At 41.4% G+C, this 19,665-nt stretch overlaps 1 protein-coding gene across 1 annotated transcript; it reads right to left on the bottom strand.

Annotated features, from left to right (window-relative positions):
- Positions 1–1,538: 1,538 nt before the first annotated feature.
- Positions 1,539–17,728, bottom strand: LOC127193808 (zinc finger protein 58-like). The gene is made up of 4 exons (XM_051151045.1): positions 17,616–17,728; positions 11,462–11,588; positions 10,192–10,287; positions 1,539–2,954 (listed from the first exon to the last, which is right to left on the bottom strand). Exons 1-4 carry the CDS (start codon positions 17,619–17,621, stop codon positions 1,651–1,653), a joined length of 1,533 nt encoding a protein of 510 aa, XP_051007002.1. The 5' UTR covers positions 17,622–17,728; the 3' UTR covers positions 1,539–1,650.
- Between the last annotated feature and the right edge of the window lie 1,937 nt (positions 17,729–19,665).

The following is a 19,665-nucleotide window of genomic DNA, read 5'->3' as shown; positions in this document are numbered from 1 at the left end:
CCTGTCATCCTGGACCTCGCTTTGTTGAGGGGAGAATTTTGAAAGTCATAGAAAGGGCATGGCCAATTGAACTATGATGTCAATGCAGTACCAGTCAAGTGGCAGCTTAGATACAGGGTTCCCCTATTCACAGCATCCTAATATGTCACAAGGGGAGACACTGAAGGCAGAGTAATTGGCATTTGCCTTTCTGAGGCTTGAGAGATTTAAGATGTGGGTACAGGTTCCTCCACTGGACAAGTAAATCCATCCCAGTGTCATGTGAGACATAAGAAATTCATCTTCCTTATGGGATAGGTAGTTTTCCTGATCTGGCCTATACACAGGGACAGGAGCAGCATGTGTCTTGAAGTCTTCCTCCCCCGTGCATCCTTATTCTGTACTGTGACTAGCATGTGATTTACTCCTATAAGGTCTATGTTCCATCCAGGGGAAATGGTGGTACTTGAGCCTAAAGATGACCTGCCATGCAAGAGTATTGTAAATTTAAGCCCATTTATTCAAGCATTTTTTCAAAACAATTTTAAAAAATATATGCATGATTTATACTTATTATTTTATATTAAACAAGCTAAGTTTAAACTTGTTTTGAGATACATGTTTTAGAATGCATTTTAATAGCATATACAGACTATAAAATGAAAGATATAAATTGGTCTCTCCTTCTCATCTTGTCCTTGTAAATATTTTTTACTTGTATTTAGCATGACTAAACGCATAATTTTGGGCACATTAAAGACATTTAATCATTTGTAAGTTAGTGATTGTTAACTTTTAGGTTTTTAATTGCCCTTGTTTTAACAGTTTATAGTAAATTTGTAAATTCAAGTTTGAGATGAGTTTTTAGGATACATTTTAAAGGCAGAATAAGAACTGTGCCCACAATGCTTCACACTTGATGGTCACATATCCACTGCTCAAAGACATCATTCTTCTGAGTGACTGCATGTGGCTTGGGTCCTTATTTCAATATGCTGCCAAGTTTTTATATGACATTTGGAGGCATATGAAAAAACACCATTCATCATTCATCATCATCATAATAATAATAACAACAATAGATTCTTTATTCTGGAACCAAATGAGACTGATGGTGTGTTCTGTTAGCTTTTCCTGGTCAGACAAACACTAATGTCCATTCATCCTGGATTAGTATCAAGAGAAAAGAAATGAAGGCCATTTCAATGAAGTCCAACTTGGAGAGAAGTGGGCGTCTATAGTGCTTCTTACATACCCAGGAGACACTTTATTACACCTTGGATGTCCTGACAAGGAAAGCCAACTGTAACTATACCACAGCCCAGATCTCAGATTAATGGAGCCCAAAGGACCATGTTACGACACAACAGTTTCATGAACACTTATAGTTAAAGAAGAAACTCATCAATCCATGCAAGATTGAAGCATGTTGCCTGAGCACACTGGTGGGGAGGTTTCAGCAAAGAGAAGTCTCTACTGTTATCTGATGATATTCTTAGCGTTTGTGCTGGTGGAAGTTGGATGTTTGTGCTGACATGCCAAAATCATTAATAGCCTGCAGAACAGACTCATATGAGTTGGAGAAGATCTGAATTGTTGGCAAAGATTTGTCACACTGCACACACTCACAGAGTTTGTATTCAGAATGAATCATTGGATGTTTTCTAAGGGCTAAGGGACTGTAAACTGTTTCAGAGCATCATAGGATTTCTCTCCAGCATGGACTGCCTTGTGTCGGGTAAGGCTGTAAAGACTGACAAAGGCTTTGCCACATTGCCCACACTTGTGCGGATTGTCTTCAGAGTGAAGATTTTGATGTCTTTTAAGGTCTGAAGAATAGGAAAAGACTTTGCCACACTCTTGGCACTGGTAGCGTTTCTCTCCTGTGTGAACTGCCTTGTGTCTATTAAGGGCTGATTGGTTACGAAAGGCTTTATGACATTCGTGACATGTGTATGGCTTATCTCCAGTGTGAATTATTTGGTGCTTCTTAAGGTCTAAAGTAGAGTAAAACATTTTCCCACATTCTTCGCACTTGTAAGATTTCTCCCCAGTGTGACGCAGTTTGTGCAGAGGAAGATATGAGGGCAAACAAAAGGTTTTTCCACATTCTTTACATTTATGTGGTTTCTCTGTTGTGTGAGATCTCCTGTGTGCAGAAAATTCTGCATGAGTGTAAAAGATCTTGCCACATAGTCCACATATATAGGATCTCTCTCCAGTATGGATTCTTTCATGTCTCTTCAGTTTTGAAGGAAAGGCAAACTTTTTGCCACACTCTTCACATTTGTGTCGGTTCTCTCCACCTTGAACTATTTTGTGCTGAGTCAGGGAAGAATTAGTAGAAAAGGCTTTCCCGCATTCTTCACACTTGTGTGGTTTCTCTCTAGAATGAACAGACCTGTGCTTTGTAAGGGTGGAGAGCTTAGAAAACGCTCTGCCGCACTCCCCACACTTAAAGGGATTGTTTTCAGAGTGAATTCTTCTATGTATTTTAAGGTCTGAGGAATAGGAGAAAAGTTTGCCACATTCTTCACACATGTAAGGTTTCTCTCCACTGTGAATTCTTTGATGTTTCTTAAGGAAGGAAGGGTCATAAAAAGCTCTGCCGCATTCTTCACACTTGTAGGGTCTCTCTCCAGAATGAATTCTTTGATGTTGCTTCAGCATTGAAGGGTAGTAAAACGATCTGCCACATTCTTCACACCTGAAGGGTTTTTCTCCAGTATGGTTTTTTTGATGGACAGAAAGCGTTGAACGAGTAGTAAAAGCCTTGTGACACTCTTCACACTTGTAGGGTTTTTCTCCAGTGTGAAGTCTCTGGTGTGTAGAAAGGGTTGATCGAGAACTAAAGACCTTACCACACTCTTCACACTTGTAGGGTTTCTCCCCTGGATGGGTTCTCTGTCTTTGAATACCTAGTGAGTTACCATCAAAGACCTTGGTATAATCGTTACAATCATTGGGTGTTGTTCCTGTTGAGCGAAAGCTGAGATATAATCAAAAGCTTAGCAACATCCTTCATACATATAATTCTTATCTTTAAAATGGGGATGCCTACTCTTACATAATTAACTTAAATGAGATATTTCAATATATTTCAACACCTATAGGCAGTGAGTATAATTCAGAAAACATAGTAAGTGGAAACATTTGTAATGAGAGCACAACCGAATAGAACATAGAAAGAATGGGTAGTGGCATATTATTCAAAGTTATATCACTAAATAAGTTGTAACATTTAAAACTATGGAAACTCTTAAAAACATTTTGCTAACAGAAATGAGCCCATTAAATAATATAGGCATTATATGGCTGGACAAATGAGATTATAAAGTAACCACACTTTATGCCTCTAGAATGCTACATGTTCTGTTGTGGGTAAAATTGCACAATAAATGTCTTTTAAAAAAATAAATAAAGTAACCATACTTGCAAAGAAACAACTTCAGTGTAACTTTGTGAGATAAGACCAGGAGAGAAAAAAAAAAAAAAAGGCCAGGAGAAATACACAATTTTTATCCTAAATAGAGAGCTTTATTTTGGAAGACAAAAAGCATATGCTGCAAAACAAGTAGACTGTCCACAAACATTAAATAATGTGTCTTTAGGATTTAGTATAGTATTTTATGTTTTATTTTGCTGATATGAAAATATATACCTGAAGGTTACAAAGTTCTGAAAAAGCTTTATGTTTACCTATAGGGGACGGGCTATATGGCCAATGTTCTTCCATCTTGTCAGAGCCTAGGTTCCTATTTCTCCAGCAGTCTGCCATTTACCAGAAACCAGCTGACTCTGTCGTGGTTCAGCAGTTAGACACCTGTTGTGGTTTATTGTGGGGGATGGTCATTCTAAGACCCCCGAGCTACTCCTTTCTGGCTATAAACTAGCTTTTCCAGTAAGACTACTGGTAAGATCAGATTAAAGGCCAGCTGCCGGTGAGCAGCAGTTCTGGGAACTTTTTCCTGACTAACCAGATTTTCACAACTTCTTTTTCTCTCTGGAATTTCTCTCTTCTGCAATTATAGCAGCTGTAAAGGTAGACACCTGCTGGAGCATTCCAGAGTTAGGTATCCATAGCAGCCCTTGCTTATACAAATACCCATGCCTCTGTGCCTATAAAAACTCTGTGAAAGTTTTCAATAAACGGGTTTGATAAGAATCCAGACTTGCCCCCTTCTTCATGTCTTGTGTTCTGTCCCTATATAGGAAAATTCTCCTCCCGAGGGTTAGCCGAACCCCGGCGGGCCGGGGCATTTACCTGTGAATAACAGGACTTCAACTGAATGCAACTTATCTGTTGATAACATTAACTTAATTTCTAAGAATTATTCATTTATTTATTCTTATATATTTTTATTTTATGTGCGTTGGTGTTTTATCTGCATGCATATATATCTACATGAGGTTGTCAGATCTGCTGGAGTTGGAGTTACAGACAGTTGTGAACTGCCATGCGGATCCTCTGGAAGAGCAACCAATGCTCTTAACCACTGAGCCATCACATCAGCCCCTATTCATTTATAATATTAAACAACCATTGGGAAATGAATGAGAGAGACAGTATATAAGGCACAAACATGTGACACTTCTAGTTATACATGAAGTGGAAACACATAGTTTTCATGTTTACCGAACTAGACTTCATAGGCATTTTTATCTTACACTGTCCAGATGTGTTTTATAATTGAATTTTCTACCTACATAAGTATATAGATTACATGTAGGCAAATGCCATTGCACCCTGTCAAATTTTAACACCGAATATAAAACTGCAAAGTAAAGAAAAAGAGTCTTGAATCTGCAGAATTCTGAGAGGCTATTGCTGAGCTGTTAAACACATTCTCCTGGTTGGGAACAGTTTTACTTTTGACTACATGTCCCCAGAGTACATGCATTTTAAATCATTATTACTGAGCATATGATAGAAAAGTTGAGAAGATATGTTCATCATTAATAAAGAACTGATGAGATGACTTTCATTAGCATGAATGTGCATGACATGAAAGGACTGTATGTGACGATACTGTCTTACACTGGTGTCACATCTTGGTCTGTAGAAATGTGCGCAATTTTCTGAAGTACACAAACAGTGTGAAGGCTGTTACTGAACTGCCCAGTGTGACTTCATTTTTGGCTGAGTTTCATCCAACTGCTGCCCCAGCTAACCAATCCTGCTGAGAAAATGCTCCCCTACAGTGTCACCTGCACCTTTGGAAGATTCACTGCCTTACAACATAAAACACTATTTGAATCAGTGGAAGAGAAACAGAAGTGCCAGCCAGCCCTCTGGCCTTCCTCTGGTGGGATGTAGTTTGGGATATGGCTTTATAATCCAGTCATGCCTCCCTTCACGGAAGGGACTTCTTCCTGGTGTGACCCTTCTTTTCACATGGCATCTCCTACAGGTGCAACACTTGCAGGCACCTGCAAGTTTCTGCCAATCAAGGGACTCAGACACTGTCTGGGGCTCCCAGGCCTGGTGGATTAGCACAGCAGAGGTGCCTCCTGAGATGTTCCAAGACATCACACCAGGGCTGATGGCCAGAGTGACTACAGTGTTTCCTAACAAGGAACATGTTCTTCCCAGGAGGTGGGCTTAGATGTTTCTGTCGGGTGTAGTTTCTGGTGGGAGATATGAATCGTGATGAGGTCTCCTTCTTGGACTCTCCCACTAAGCGTGAAGACAATGATGGCTGAAGTCCTCCTCAGAGACTTTTGGTGAAATGTTTGTCTTCTGTTTATTTCTGTGTCTAGTCTAGTTTCTGGTGATGGGGGTGAAGCCCGATAGGGACTTCCCCCCCGCCGCCCAAAAAAAAAAAAAAACTTCCTCTAAGAGTCAAGATTTTGACGGAAGAAGTAATGGATAAAATATGTCTGTTTTTTTTTTTAATACGGGGAAACCCACTCTGTTTTTTTTTTTAATATCTTTTTTTCCATTTATTTTTTTATTAATTTATTCTTGTTACATCTCAATGGTTATCCCATCCCTTGTATCCTCCCATTCTTCCCTCCCTCCCATTTTCCCATCTGGTACTAGCTCAGAAAACTGGGAATAGGGCTTCCTCAGGACCCAGCTATTCCACTCCTTGGAATATACCCAGAAGATGCTCCAGCACACAACAAGAAAATTTGCTCAACCATGTTCATAGCAGCCTTATTCATAATAGCCAGAACATGGAAACAGCCTAAGTGTCCCTCAGTAGAAGAGTGGATAAAGAAACTGTGGTACATATACACTATGGAATACTACTCAGCTATTAAAAACAAGGAATTCCCGAAATTTGTGGACAAATGGATTGAGCTAGAAATGATCATAATGAGTGAGTTAACCCAGAAGCAGAAAGAATCAAATGGTATATACTCACTATATCTGCATACTAGTCCAAGGGGCATGTCCCGTGAAAGTCTTCACTTAGAGTAAGGGGAAAATGTTTCTGTTAATCCCCAGTCTTAAGCTGGGTGGTGGTGGCGCATACCTTTAATCTCAGCACTTGGGAGGCAGAGGCAAGCAGGCAGATCGCTGTGAGTTCATGGCCATCCTGGTCTACAAAGTGAGTCCAGGACAGCCAAGTGTACACACAGAGAACTCCTGTCTCGAAAAACCAACAACAACAAAAATCAAAACAAATAAAACAAACAAATAAATAAATATCAGCCTTGTGTCATTTCTGTGGAGGCTGAACGAGTGCATAGCCCACTTCATCTATGCTGTCTCAGCAGTTGTCTTGCCCCTATCCCTGACCTTCCTTGGAGACCAGAGAATCAGGGCACTGTCTGAGCTCACTTTGGCTTCAAGGCAACTCAGACAGTGGCAGTTATTTGTTAACCCACTATTATATAAGTAAAGAACACAGAAACCAGTTAGATTTTTAATTAACCTTAATACATGGGAGCTGGGCAGATAAAAGCCCCCAAGATGCTTTGCTGTGTCCTAGCCCCACATCCCTTGCCACTTGTTTTAATCACTCCTACCTGAGTGCTTCCCATCGAAAAATCACCGTTAACACTTTGAGTGTTCTACTTGGGCGGCTTCTGCTCCATCAGGCCAGTCCTCAGAGCAAGCTGCTCTCAGCCATGTGCTTCTGGTTCACGCTCACCCCTGGCGACATGATCGTTTCCACCCCCCTCCCTCCTCTCCTCTTGTAGTCCTTCTCTGACCTTCAAGCCTAAGAACCTTAGCTCTGCCTACCTCTGCCCAGTCCAGGCTGTAGGCAAGTTTGTTATCCAATCAGGAATAAATTGGGAGGCAAGGTTCACAAAAGTCATTTTGGATACTTGTGAATTTGCTCATAAGACAGCAAAGAGCCCGGGTGTGTGTGGAGGGGGGGGGGGTGTTTGGCAGGGTGGGGGAAGCAATTAACACTTGAATACCTAGTAGCAAATCAATGACAACAAACATCAAAACCAGAAAGTCTTTAAGTCATATGACAGGAGGTCTGACTATGTTATATGGGCCTTATGGTGGATGACACATAAAGATAATATACTTAACAGGCAAAAATTCCTAAGGTTATGAAGATCTATTCATGTTAACAAAAACTGACCTAAATATGTCTGTCTAGTCACTGATGTCTTTGCTAACTTTGTTAAACTTTAGCCAGTTGGAGAAACTGAGTCATGAAAAGAACAATGTTGATAATTAATTAGACACCTTTTTATTTTTACAGATGTTTTCAAATAAAGGTCAATATTACTCTTCTCTCCACTGGTTGTACTTAATGGAGATGATCTGTTTGATTAATTCAGATTTTGTAAGGTTCATCACAAAGGGATGACGAGAGTGAGGTTACCAGTTTCTCCATGGACTGCATTTATGTTTAAAAATTATTTTTTATAAAACACCTTCAGATCAAATATCTGTAGGATTCAAATTTTTAACAGGGATAAATTATGTTCATTTATAAATGCCCAATCTTATAAGATTCACTAATTTACTGTAAACTGTTAGAAAAAAGGATAATTAAGATGTAATAGTTAATGACTGATTAAATATCCTAAACGTTATAACTCATGATTATCTTCCTGCTGTAGGTAGTTGGTTTTATTCATGTGTAATAAAATAAATGTATATGTTAAAAAAAATAAATATCCTTAACATGACCAAATATTTGTAGCCATGCCAAATACAAATGCAATTCATTTGAAGAGACAATTTTGGAGGGAAACCCCAATCTATACCTTCCATTATATGGGCTCTGTATTAGTTATCCAAGTTAAGCCTAAACCAGGTAACAAAAAAAAAAATTTAAGTCAAGTTAGTTATTGAAATTGAATGCTCAAATAGAAAGTGTTAAATCTATGCTATACTACACTTGCATGACAGGACATACTCAGGATCAGATAGTACACTTACCCTCCAATAGGACACAGACCTACCAGAGTAACTGGCACGCTAGCTCATCACAGGATAAGGATGCAGGGGGGGAATAGGACTTGCCAGCATCTGCTGCTCCTGTCTCCCTGTAGACGGTAAGCCAGAACTCCTAGTCCTTATCTGCAGGGAGGATGACTTACTCCTCATGTCTCCCAAGACAGGGGGATGGATTCTGTCAGCTGAGGAGGACCTTAGCCTCTGTACCCACAGCCCAAATGTCTCAAGCAATGGAGCCACTCATTGCAGTCACCCTGCACTCAGTGTCTCCTGAACTGATAGCTGAGGAGACTGGGCACAGGGGAACTTGTACCTGAGCCTGGCACTCAACAGGTATGGGAAATACAGCTAGCTAGAATGGCCGTACCCTGTCCCTGCTTTTGACTTCTCCTCTTAACAAAGCTAATCCCTGAGCTGAGAGGTCAGTGCCTGATTCTGTAAGCAGTCTCAGCAAAGTGTGAGACACTATCCAACAGAGGCTCTGTCACAGTGCCAGCCAGCACAGTGAGCTGAACTATGGGCATTCATTTCAACTAAGTGGCCTGTGCCACCTGTGAACCCACCTAAGCCAGGTAAAGAGAGCAATACAGTCTGAGAAGGAGGAGGAGATGGGGACTGTGAAAGGTCACCCAGAGCAGTCAGTCTCTTTAATTCATCTTCCAGAGACAACTGGACCAGCCCCTCAACCCTGCTCCTATTATAAAGCAGGAAGCCAGGAATATATGCGCACTTGGAAGAAATTTAAAGAAGTCAACAGGAGACACTTATAAGGGACCATGAGGTCCCTTCTTCCCTTTGGACTCCCATAATCTTTCCTTCAGGGCCAGCCATGATGGTAACCAAGGACTGTATTTTGAAACAAAACACTATTCTAGTTCTGTTATATCTGGGAATATCAAGTTTGTCAATAAAAGTAATTCTTTTTTTAAAAAAAATAACTTATTCCAGGGAATATCCAAAGAGCACTTAGTTCTTATAGATGAATTATTGTTTTGAAAAACAAAACAAAACAAAAACCAAACAAACAAAAAACCCAGTCTTAAAATTCTGTAAAAGACCAAAATCTACTAACTGCCATTAAAGAGATGTCAACAATTTCTGTTATCATAGCTGGTTTGGTGGGGATCCAAGGCTGAACATCTTATAGGCGTCACAGGACCTTTCATCCCAATGGTGTGGCTATACATGATTACCTGGTTGTATAACTTCATTGAAAAATAAAACATCCTCTGCTTAGTCAGTGGACCTAGTGGCCAATACAACACCTCATAAAAGAGATCAATTCTTTGACCCTTTCTTAAGATCAATGGAGAATGAATGGTCCAAAGTGACTCCAGTTTGTCTGAATTTAATCCAACTGCTCTTCACCCCCAAATCATTTTGATCAACAGAAAAACTATTGAGTGTTCTTCCCCTGCCTGCCTCTGTGTGATGGAATTGTGGGTTTGGCCGACAAACCCCATTATGCTCACCTTGGTAAAGAGATCTTTCTGGCATGAGCTTGCTCTCAACCCTAGCAAATAAATGACATATCCTGACCTCCATTGAGTGGCATTTCCCTGAGTCTTAACATTACAATGGAGACCCAACAAAAAAGAAAAACCTTGGGAGTCACTGTTAATACAAGCACAGCTTGCTGTTGAGGGAACACAAAGCTCAAGAGATTCAACCCACCATAAATGTCTGAGAGATGTGCTTCCTTGACATCAAAGACAGGAAGGAGAGACCTAAAGAATTACTCCCTGTTGGCATGGTTCAAGGCACATGGGAAAGCATGCCTTTGTGTTGGATCTCTGCACCTCAACTCTGTTCCTGACCCTCTTGTTCCTACAGACCTGAATGCATAGTGGCTGCCTCTCGTCTCCTCACACCTGTAGGGCCTTGTTTTTGCTCCAGAAATGTCACCAGGTATGGCTTAGAGACAATAAGACCTGTTTGGGAAAAAAGGGAATAAGATAGTTTAAATGTTCTCCTTCTGGCAATTGGCATGTCCCTTCCAGTACAGTGTTTATAAGGAAAGAAATGATACAATAAATTATACCAGACAGTTAGTTCCTTAAATGGTTTTGTGAGGCCTGTGTAACCCCATTTCTGAAAAGGAATTCCATTTCAAGGGGAAATGACCTGGGCATTTACTCCAGTTTCTAAAAAAAAAAAAAAAACCACAAAAATGTGCTTCAACTACTCACCTGTGATAATGATTAATCAGCAAATACATGGAGATTACACATGGCCCAGATGTCCTATTCAACAATTGCTGGCCACCAATGTCTGGTAACATTCAACCATCACCCCTAGCAATGGCTAAACAGTACCTACCTGGAGATTACCCAGGTGTTCTTCTCAATAGGTTGGATAAAACAATTACAGTTTGGCCCACCAAATCTTAGATATGGCTAAGGTTCAAGGGTTTTGAACACAGAGAGGATCTTGAGAGAGATGGGACAGAGGAAGAAGGAGGAGAATCACCAGGGGGTAGGAAAAGAGCCACGTGCGCACAGAGGAGGAACTCTGGAGTTCCTCATAGAAAGAGATGGAGAACATTAAGAAGTGTTTTGGGATTGTGGATGGAGGTAGCCCAAATAGAAATTATTAGAAGCAGATGGAATGGGATGGAGAATGGGAGCTATTGCAGGTTAGTGTAAGAGGTAATATCTGCCTTGGCCTGGGTAAAAGCTTATTCTTTTTTTTTTTAAAGATTTATTTATTTATTATGTATACAGTGTTCTTCCTGCACACCTGCACACCAGCACACCAGATCTCATTATAGATGGTTGTGAGCCACCATGTGGTTGCTGGGAATTGAACTCAGGACCTTTGGAAGAATAGCCAGTACTCTTATCCTCTGAGCCATCTCTTCAGCCCAAGGCTTATTCTTAAATACATCAGGTGTCTGCGTTTTCATTGATTGTTAGTGAGTTAGAAAATACCACCCATCATAACTATAGCCTAATAATAAGTATTTATTAGGCCATACTTCTAAATTAACCACAACAGATGTGAAACTTGCTGTTGGAAAGCACAATCTTCCATGAGATATTGTAGAAAGTGAGGAAGCTACAAGTTGAAAGTGAAATAAAGATATACTATAGATGCACTCCTCACCCAGGAACACAAGGTTGCTGTAAGTCTCCAGCATCACGTCCCTGTACAGACTCCACTGAGCACGGTCCAGGCATTCCCACTCTTCTGGAGAGAAATCAATGGCCACATCCCAGAAGGACAGCATTTCCTGAAACAAAGACCAATGAGTGACATCACACTTTTAATTAATTAAAACCACTAATAATCATATAAATACCAACATGCACTGGTCTGGCTACATCTCCTGTCAACGTGACACTAGCTAGGGTTATTTGAGAAGAGAAGTATCATTGAGAAACTGTCTCCATGAGACTGTCCCATGGGGAATCCTGTGGCATTTCCTTAACTAGTGACTGATATGGGCAGGTGGTTCTAGATGGTATAGGAAAGCTGAAGAATCTGTATTAGTGCCATATGCTTGTATTACACACACACACACACACACACACACACACACACATGCATACATACATACATACACGCATACATACATACATACACACACATTTCTCACAGGAGAAAGTCATGGTTCAGGCAAAAGAATTTCTCAACACTTAATATGCACAATCATGAATGTGGAATAAAATGAAAATACAGATTCTGATACAGTGGCTCTCGCTAAAGTCTTAGTTTCTGAATTTGTACAGAATACAGTGGTGATGCAAGTAACAGTGACAAGAGACAGGAGATGGAGGAGGCAACGGGTAGAACAATACAGGAAGAACTCACAGAAAAAATGTATGTTTGGGAACATGTGAGAAAATCAGCAAGTATAGGACTAACCCCACTATTTGAGAATTTAAAATAGAACAGACATCACCCCGATCTTCAGTCATTTTCCCTTCCCACCTTTTTCTCTGACGGGTATTGATTGATGTGTTTGTGATATTCATAGAACAAGTTTTGCATACATGACACCTGCATATCAGTGTGCAGTGGCTAAGAAATATAACTTCTGATGCTACCACTTTCTTATTTCATAATTTTCTAATTTAAGAATTTAATGGTTTTCATATTTTATTGAAGAAAGTCCCCAGATGACCTATGAGCATGGTCCTGCATTATTTTCCCTTTTATTATTACATGAAAATTATCACCTACTTAAGTATTAATGGAGTATTTTGTAATGTCATGGGTAAGCTTTGGATCGTCTTTCCCAGCTTTGGTACACTCATCTCCTTAAAACATTATGTTCCATGCTTCTGAAATGTACACTACATATCGCTTACATACAGTCAGCATTCGGAACAGGACTGTGACATTGGTTGCCCTCTTATCACACTGTTCCTGAGCACCTATTGCTCTGTATGACTCCAGCTGCAGCTTCCCGATAGTGCTGGCTGATGAGAATTACAACTCTTTATATTGAACATATCAATGACATCATGGGACTTATCTATCATTGCCTGAAATGATTTCCAGTTTCACTCATATTGTCACAACTGACAAGACTGGTTTGTCTTTCTGAAAAATTGTTGCATAATTGCATTGTCTTCCCTCCTCGTCTCAATGGCCCTTATGGCCCCCAATACTCCATCTCAAATGTATGTATATTTTCTAATTATTATTGTTACCTATGTATGTACATATAACTATATAAATATGAATGGCTGATCCTGCTCAAGGTTGCCTGTACATATGGTTTGAGGACTGACCCCTTTGCACTGGATGAACAGTGAGTGGGTCCTTCCTCGGAGTACACTAATTCTCCCTCTTAGCAGGGCTTAGGTGCATTCCACTTAAGAATGAGGTCTTTATGAATGACATCACGTGAGATTCCTATCTATGGCATCGTGTCTATTAATGGTATTGTTCAGGCATTTCTATGTTGGGGTATTGCTTGCAATGCATCTTCCAGTGCTACGACTACTCATCCTTAGCAGGAGGCTGCCAGGTCAGAGTCAGATGATTGTGTCTGAGGTGCATGGAGTGTTCAGCACTAGAAGAAGGGAGGAGTGATGCTCACAGACTTCGGTGCAGCATCCCTATGAGAATGATGACAGAAAATGTCTTAATACAGGGCAGAGGTAAGCAGCGATGAGAGGACCAACACATTTTCAAGACACAGGCAGACTGGAGAAATTTGGTGAATGAAACACCCTCTCATTTCTCAAGGGCATAGTAGCTGAACTGTGTTGAAAGCATCTTTGTAGCTAATAGGGGGAAAAAAAACCCCACAGGTTCCACTTTAAAAGACAAAATACAATGAGAAGGCCAAGGGGAGGGAAAATTGATCACCACAGAGAATAGTAATAGCCCAGAGCAGAGTGAAGATGGAAAACATTGTTCTCTTAGAGAACTAGAGCAGGTCCCCAACGGAGAACGGCAAGTGTCACTCCCTAATAGTGCCTCCCAAGGGGACACTATTCATGTGGAAACATATCTGCTGCAGTCTTGGAGCCATTCTCCTGTAAGATGCTATGGGTGGTGGACAACAGACCTGTGAACAAAAATATCAGGAGGGATTTTAGGTAAAAATATTCAGGGTCATTAGAGACTTGCAAAATTCACTTTTTATGGGGGGAATAAATGTAAATAATGTTTGACCTGAGGCAGGCACACTGTTATTCATTAAATTGCTGCATATTATGACTATAATTGGGAGTGTATATCTGTACTCCACTTGAATGCAGACCGGTCCCAGAGGCAAGCCTATAGTGATAGAATGGACAGAGTAGATGCCTTAAGAACTCACTCAGAGGAAGGACGGCAGGTTATCAAGAAGAGGCTTGATACCCTATAAGCATATACAGGGGGAGGAAATCCCCCTCAGGAACAGTCATAGGGGAGGGGAATAATGGGAAAATGGGAGGGAGGGAAGAATGGGAGGATACAAGGGATGGGATAACCATTGAGATGTAACAAGAATAAATTAATAAAAAAAAAAAAAAAAAAGAACACTTGCATCTCCTGTCAGTGTCCCTCAGAGACATCTTTTCAGAGAAGACAGACAAAAGTCAAGACAGGTAGGACATTGGTGGGAAGTCAACATGAGATGCAGAGAGGAATGGATTTCTGATCAGGTTCCAAACAACAGTGACCCTCTACTCAAAACCAGCCTATCCAAAGATTATATAACATAGTGCCTAGAATACTCAACACACTATGAAGCAGCAACTTCTACGTCTTTGTCCTAGCTCTATACTTACATACATGAAGCATGTAATAATCACTAATTTTTGCTTTAAGTCACCACATTTTGAAATACTATGAATTTGAACCATGAAAAAAATATGGGAGACCAAATGTAATATCCTTTTTGGAAAACATGAATTATATAATTAGAATTCTAATTTCAAAATAAATACCTCATGCTTTTCTCTGTACATTAGATGCTTAGATGAACTTGTGACTTTTAAAGAGTCCATATATTTTCCTGAGTCTTAAAGCACCAGTACATGGAGGGTGTCCAGTAAAAAGTGGGGCCTGCACTCTCTACAGCTGACTTACTATTACATAGGTGCTAGAAAGAAGAGAACAGTGGAATGCTGTGCAGACTTTAAGAGAATTGTCAGGGCAACCAGACACCTTTCAACTCAAGTTATGTCACTGAGATGTTATTGCATTTGAGAGTGACTAAGGGGGACACTATGACAGACATGTTCACAACAGAAAATGACAACATAATGAAACCCTGTGCTGCTGCTCAGGTTTACTCCTTGCCTACACGTTTGACTCCTGATCAAATCTGTTGTAATTTCTCTCCATGGCCTCTGACGTAAACATACACACCGGCAGGGTCTGAATGTCATCACCTGGCACACCTCCTCTCCACAGCTCTCCAGATCTGACATGTCTGACACAGCAGGGTTCATGCCTGCGATGTAACAAGTAACTGCTTCCCTCATGCTCACACTAGAACACAACAAAAGACGCCTGGGAGCAGCGAGAGGACCACACACCAAGGGGACCTGGACTCACACCTGTGGAAGAGGAAGGTGTTGGAGGTTGGTCTGATGTATTTTTATGTTAATTAATAAAAAGCTATCCCACCTGGGCAGGGCAGGTGAAATAGGTGTGGCTAAGGTTCCTGGGCTCAGAGAGACAGAGAGGATCCTGGGAGAAGAAAAAGAGAGACCAGAGGAGAAGGGAAGAGAGGAAGGCCACCATGGGTTAGATGGAAGAGAAGCAGGTGGCTGGCATGGATGGAGATTTTCCTCAGATAAAAAATACTAGCAAGTATTTGAGATTACGGATAGGCGGTAGCTTGATAGAAATTATTAGAAACAGATGGCATAGGATTGGGGGGCAGATATGTGATACCTGCCCCACTGTGGGAAGTAGTTTAGGGGATTAATGTCTGCCCTGTCCCAGGTTAACTAAGGCTATTTTAAAATATAGCACATGTTTGTGTTTTGATTGATTGCTAGTGGGTTTTATTGATGTAATAATAATTATAATAAATGATTGTTAGTCCATACTGATACATAAAAACAACAGGAAGGGATCCCACATCAGCAGATGGCTTCACTGGCTGAAGATGGCGGTACCCACGGGAGGGACAGTGAGGAAGTGGTTTTGTGCTGACTGTAAGAAGCCTCTGCATACAGCTGGACAGGGACAGGGAAGGCATCCCAGCTGCAGCTGCAGCAGAAGACAGGAATGCAAACCACCGTGGCCTGCATCTGTCAGGAACTGCAGAAAGGAGCTGAAGAATAATGGAGTCTCAGGGGAGATATGAAAGCAGCAACCTGGAAGAATTCGGTGAAAAGCAGAAGAAAGCACTGCCAAGTCATAACTAAATATAACACAAATTACTACCCAGAAGGAATGAACATTTGCTACAAATAGGAGGAATATTCAAGCAAGGGAAAGAGGAGACTTCTTCCGCACATAGTGAACGCAAACAAGTATGTAATCACCAGAATGTAATTTTTTTAAAACAAAAATAAGTTAGTGAAAAGTTTAAATTACATGTGGAATGAGTTTAGCACACATGGCCTTAAGTCAGCGGTGTTGATTGCATGGATTTGTCATGGATCTCACAGTAAGATATGAAAGGACTCATAAAAAGTATTTCTCATGTCCATCCTGTACGGTTAACTGTCTGCTGACGCAGGCTCAAGAAGCCTAGGCTGGCCTTGGGTTTCCTGTGAAGCAAGGAAGGACCAGAGGATCTTGCCTCACCTAACAGATGCAGATGACAGGGATGCTCCTCGGAGTAAGGCTGCAGTTTCTTTTCTATCACAGGTCTGGTTATTTTAAATGTGGTGATTACACACACAGGTCTATGAGTTCTTCCTCACCCTGCTGATCTGAGACAAAGCCTGGCAGCCTAAAACAAGGACATGTGAAGCCTGTTCAACAATTTCAAGGCCAGAACAAGACATACTGACAAAAGCATTGTGGGCCAAGCAGATATCCTGACTTTTTTTTTTTTTTTTTTAAACAATTACTCAGCCCTAAATTGGGGGTGGAGGACCTGTCCAAGGTTCAAGAAAGCCCAGCCCTCAAGGTGAAGCTGGGTTCAGCTTCCCTGGTCCCTATTCCACTTTGCTGTGGGTCTTCCCCTTGGTGTGTGTGTAGGCAAAGCTTTTCTATAGATGCTGATTCTGGCAGCTCTGCCTGCTGAGTTCCAGAGTTTCCCACATGCGACCTGTTGTGCCTCAGATGTTTCCTCTGTAAATTCTCAACTAGCAGAGAAAATTAACACAATTAACGGGACAAGGCCGTTATAAAAAATCCGGCTACAGAACACGGGAGGGACAGAAAGCCCATGTGCTCTGAAGGTATTGAGGAATCTGACAACATCCACGTGAGAATGGGGCAGCTCGTGAAGGATGCTTCCCAGCAAAGCAGTTCAGTGAGCTCCCTGCAGCTCCTCAGGATCAGGTGGTCAGCTGACCACCTTTCGCTGGCAATCCTGGACCTTGCAGTGTCATCTACACCCCACTACCAGGCAGCCCTGGTTCCCAGAAGCCCAAGGTGGACTCGGGCTGCACGGAGCTTCTGAGGAATCTCTCACTAAGGGCACAATCCCATCCCCCTTCCCCCAGCCCTGATCTGCCATCTTATGTGTCCCAGCCACTGCAGCACAGCACCTCTGAGCAGCTTCTTCTGCCCTCCCACCCAGGCCAGGTCCGCTCCTTCCAAGACCCACCCCCGCACCCCACACCGTGCACCCTGCACCCCGCACCCCCACAGTGCCTCAGGCTGAGCTGCTCCCTGGACCGACCTCCATGTCAGAGACGCGACAGGAAAGCACAGCAGGGCAGGACTCAGCCAACTTTGAGGAAGACACACTTACACAAAACGAAAGCTAAACTAGGATTTCCTGGACGGCTCCCCCGCTACTCCCAACGTCAGTCTCGTGGACTACATATCCCAGTAATCTGTGCGAGAATATTTCCGGAAATACATGCTGTGTCCTTCTTCGTGTTATCTTCACTAGCTATTTAGCCTAGGTTAAAGCACTCGACTCTAATGTAGACTCCAAATACGCAGTACTACAAATAAATAAAAAATACATAAAACTTCTTCCTCTGTACTGACACTTTGTGAGCCATACATGGATCAGACTCCACTGCTCAAAAAACCGTTTTGTGTGTCCATATACTGTGGTAAGTTGGTCAGGGACACAGTGTTTATTTAAATCACTGAACAAAGTTAAAAGCCCAGATCTCCGACATTTACTTGCAAAGAATTCCCATAATCCATCTCAGGATTTTTTCCCACCTGTTCTTAAGTCCCTTGAAAATTTTCAAATGTTAATATATGTGAGTTTTAGTGTGAGTTCTACTAGAATTTTACCAGTCTTCACCTGGTTGTTTACAAACTCAGATACACACACACACACACACACACACACACACACACACACACACACACACACACATACCACTAGGCATGGTATTTTTGTTTTGTTTTTAACCTCCTCTGTTCGTATTCCAAACTGAAGGACGCAGCTATGGTAATGCCCACTTACCCATTATCCATTGCTGGGATTTGCCCTGCAGAGGTCTTACCTGTCTAGTTCAATTTCCTCTGTCTTCTCTGATACTGAAATTGTTCCAATGTGACAGTAAAATTTAAAAGTCATGGCGCCTGCCTTGAACTTGCCTCAGTTCTTCAAAAATCAGGTCATGGAAATGATTGTTTCTAAAATAAAAAGATATCAGAATCCTCAAATAAGTTTACTTAATTTGACAATCAAAAACCTTAAAATACGCCATACCCTCTACCTTGGAAGCCTCTGAGAGTTACCAGGAAAGGCAGCCCATTTTTCTACATCTCCGTAGACTTTGCTGGTCAAAAGAGAGTCAAAGCGTAAAGTCTCTTGACCTTGTGATTTAAACATTTGCGCATTCCCTAGTGCTTACAAGGTTATTACTTCAACACGCCACGGAGCAGCAGAAACCTGCCTACTCCAAAAGAGAGGGATGGTCATCTAACAAGGAAAGACAAGAACAAGGTAGACAGACATGCATTGCATCTGATGTTGCTGAAAAAAAAAAATAATCTGGCTTCCAAAGAAGTGACAATGCAAGCTTCCATCTCTGTGGTCTGAAGCACAGATGGCCCCTGGGTAGTGTTTGTTAAGGTTCTACCATGAGTAGATATAGTGGGGTTCCAATTCCACTTAGCTGTCACCTGCACTGCTCATGCAGTGTGACCCCACAAGGACTGTTAGGAGGGACACTGGATATCCCACCAATTGTGTGGTGAAGTAGTTCTCTTTAATCATGCTGCAAAGCTCCTTGATGAACTAACTACACATTGCACTTTAGTGGCTACAAAGCCAGGACTGTGAGGTGATTGCTGTCAAGTTCTGCTTCATACTTGGGATAGGGCTGGACCTTATAGCAGTTTCATTTGTCTCTGGATGCTGAACCTGGAGAGATTTTCCTAGAGGTGTAGTTTTGAGCATATATTTACAAATACCTAGTCCTTACAGCTAGGCTCATTCCCTGGATAGCTCATAACTTAATAGCCTATTTATTCTTTTTTTAAAAAACATTTATTTTTTATTTATACAGTATTCAGCCCACATGCCAGAAGAGGGCACCAGATCTCATTATCGATGGCCATGAGCCACCATGTGGTCACTGGGAATTGAACTCAGGACCTTTGGAAGAACAGACAGTGCTCTTCACTTCTGAGCCATCTCTCCAGCCCTAGCCTATTTATTCTTATCTAAGTTCTGCCATGTGGCTGGTTACCTCTGCTCAGGTACCATGCATCTGCACTCTTTTATATCTTCTTGGGCAAATCTCTCATGCCTAGCT

The sequence above is a fragment of the Acomys russatus genome, chromosome 9, assembly GCF_903995435.1.
Source record: "Acomys russatus chromosome 9, mAcoRus1.1, whole genome shotgun sequence".
In the NCBI taxonomy this organism is placed as follows: Eukaryota; Metazoa; Chordata; class Mammalia; order Rodentia; family Muridae; genus Acomys; species Acomys russatus.
This window is presented reverse-complemented; position numbering and strand designations above follow the sequence as displayed.

Coding starts and splice junctions, on each gene's coding strand:
- LOC127193808 (XM_051151045.1), bottom strand. Junction 10,288..11,461: donor CAGCAACCTTGTGTTCCTGG/GTGAGGAGTGCA, acceptor TTTCCCAAACAG/GTCTTATTGTCTCTAAGCCA. Junction 2,955..10,191: donor GGCAGCCACTATGCATTCAG/GTCTGTAGGAAC, acceptor TTCGCTCAACAG/GAACAACACCCAATGATTGT.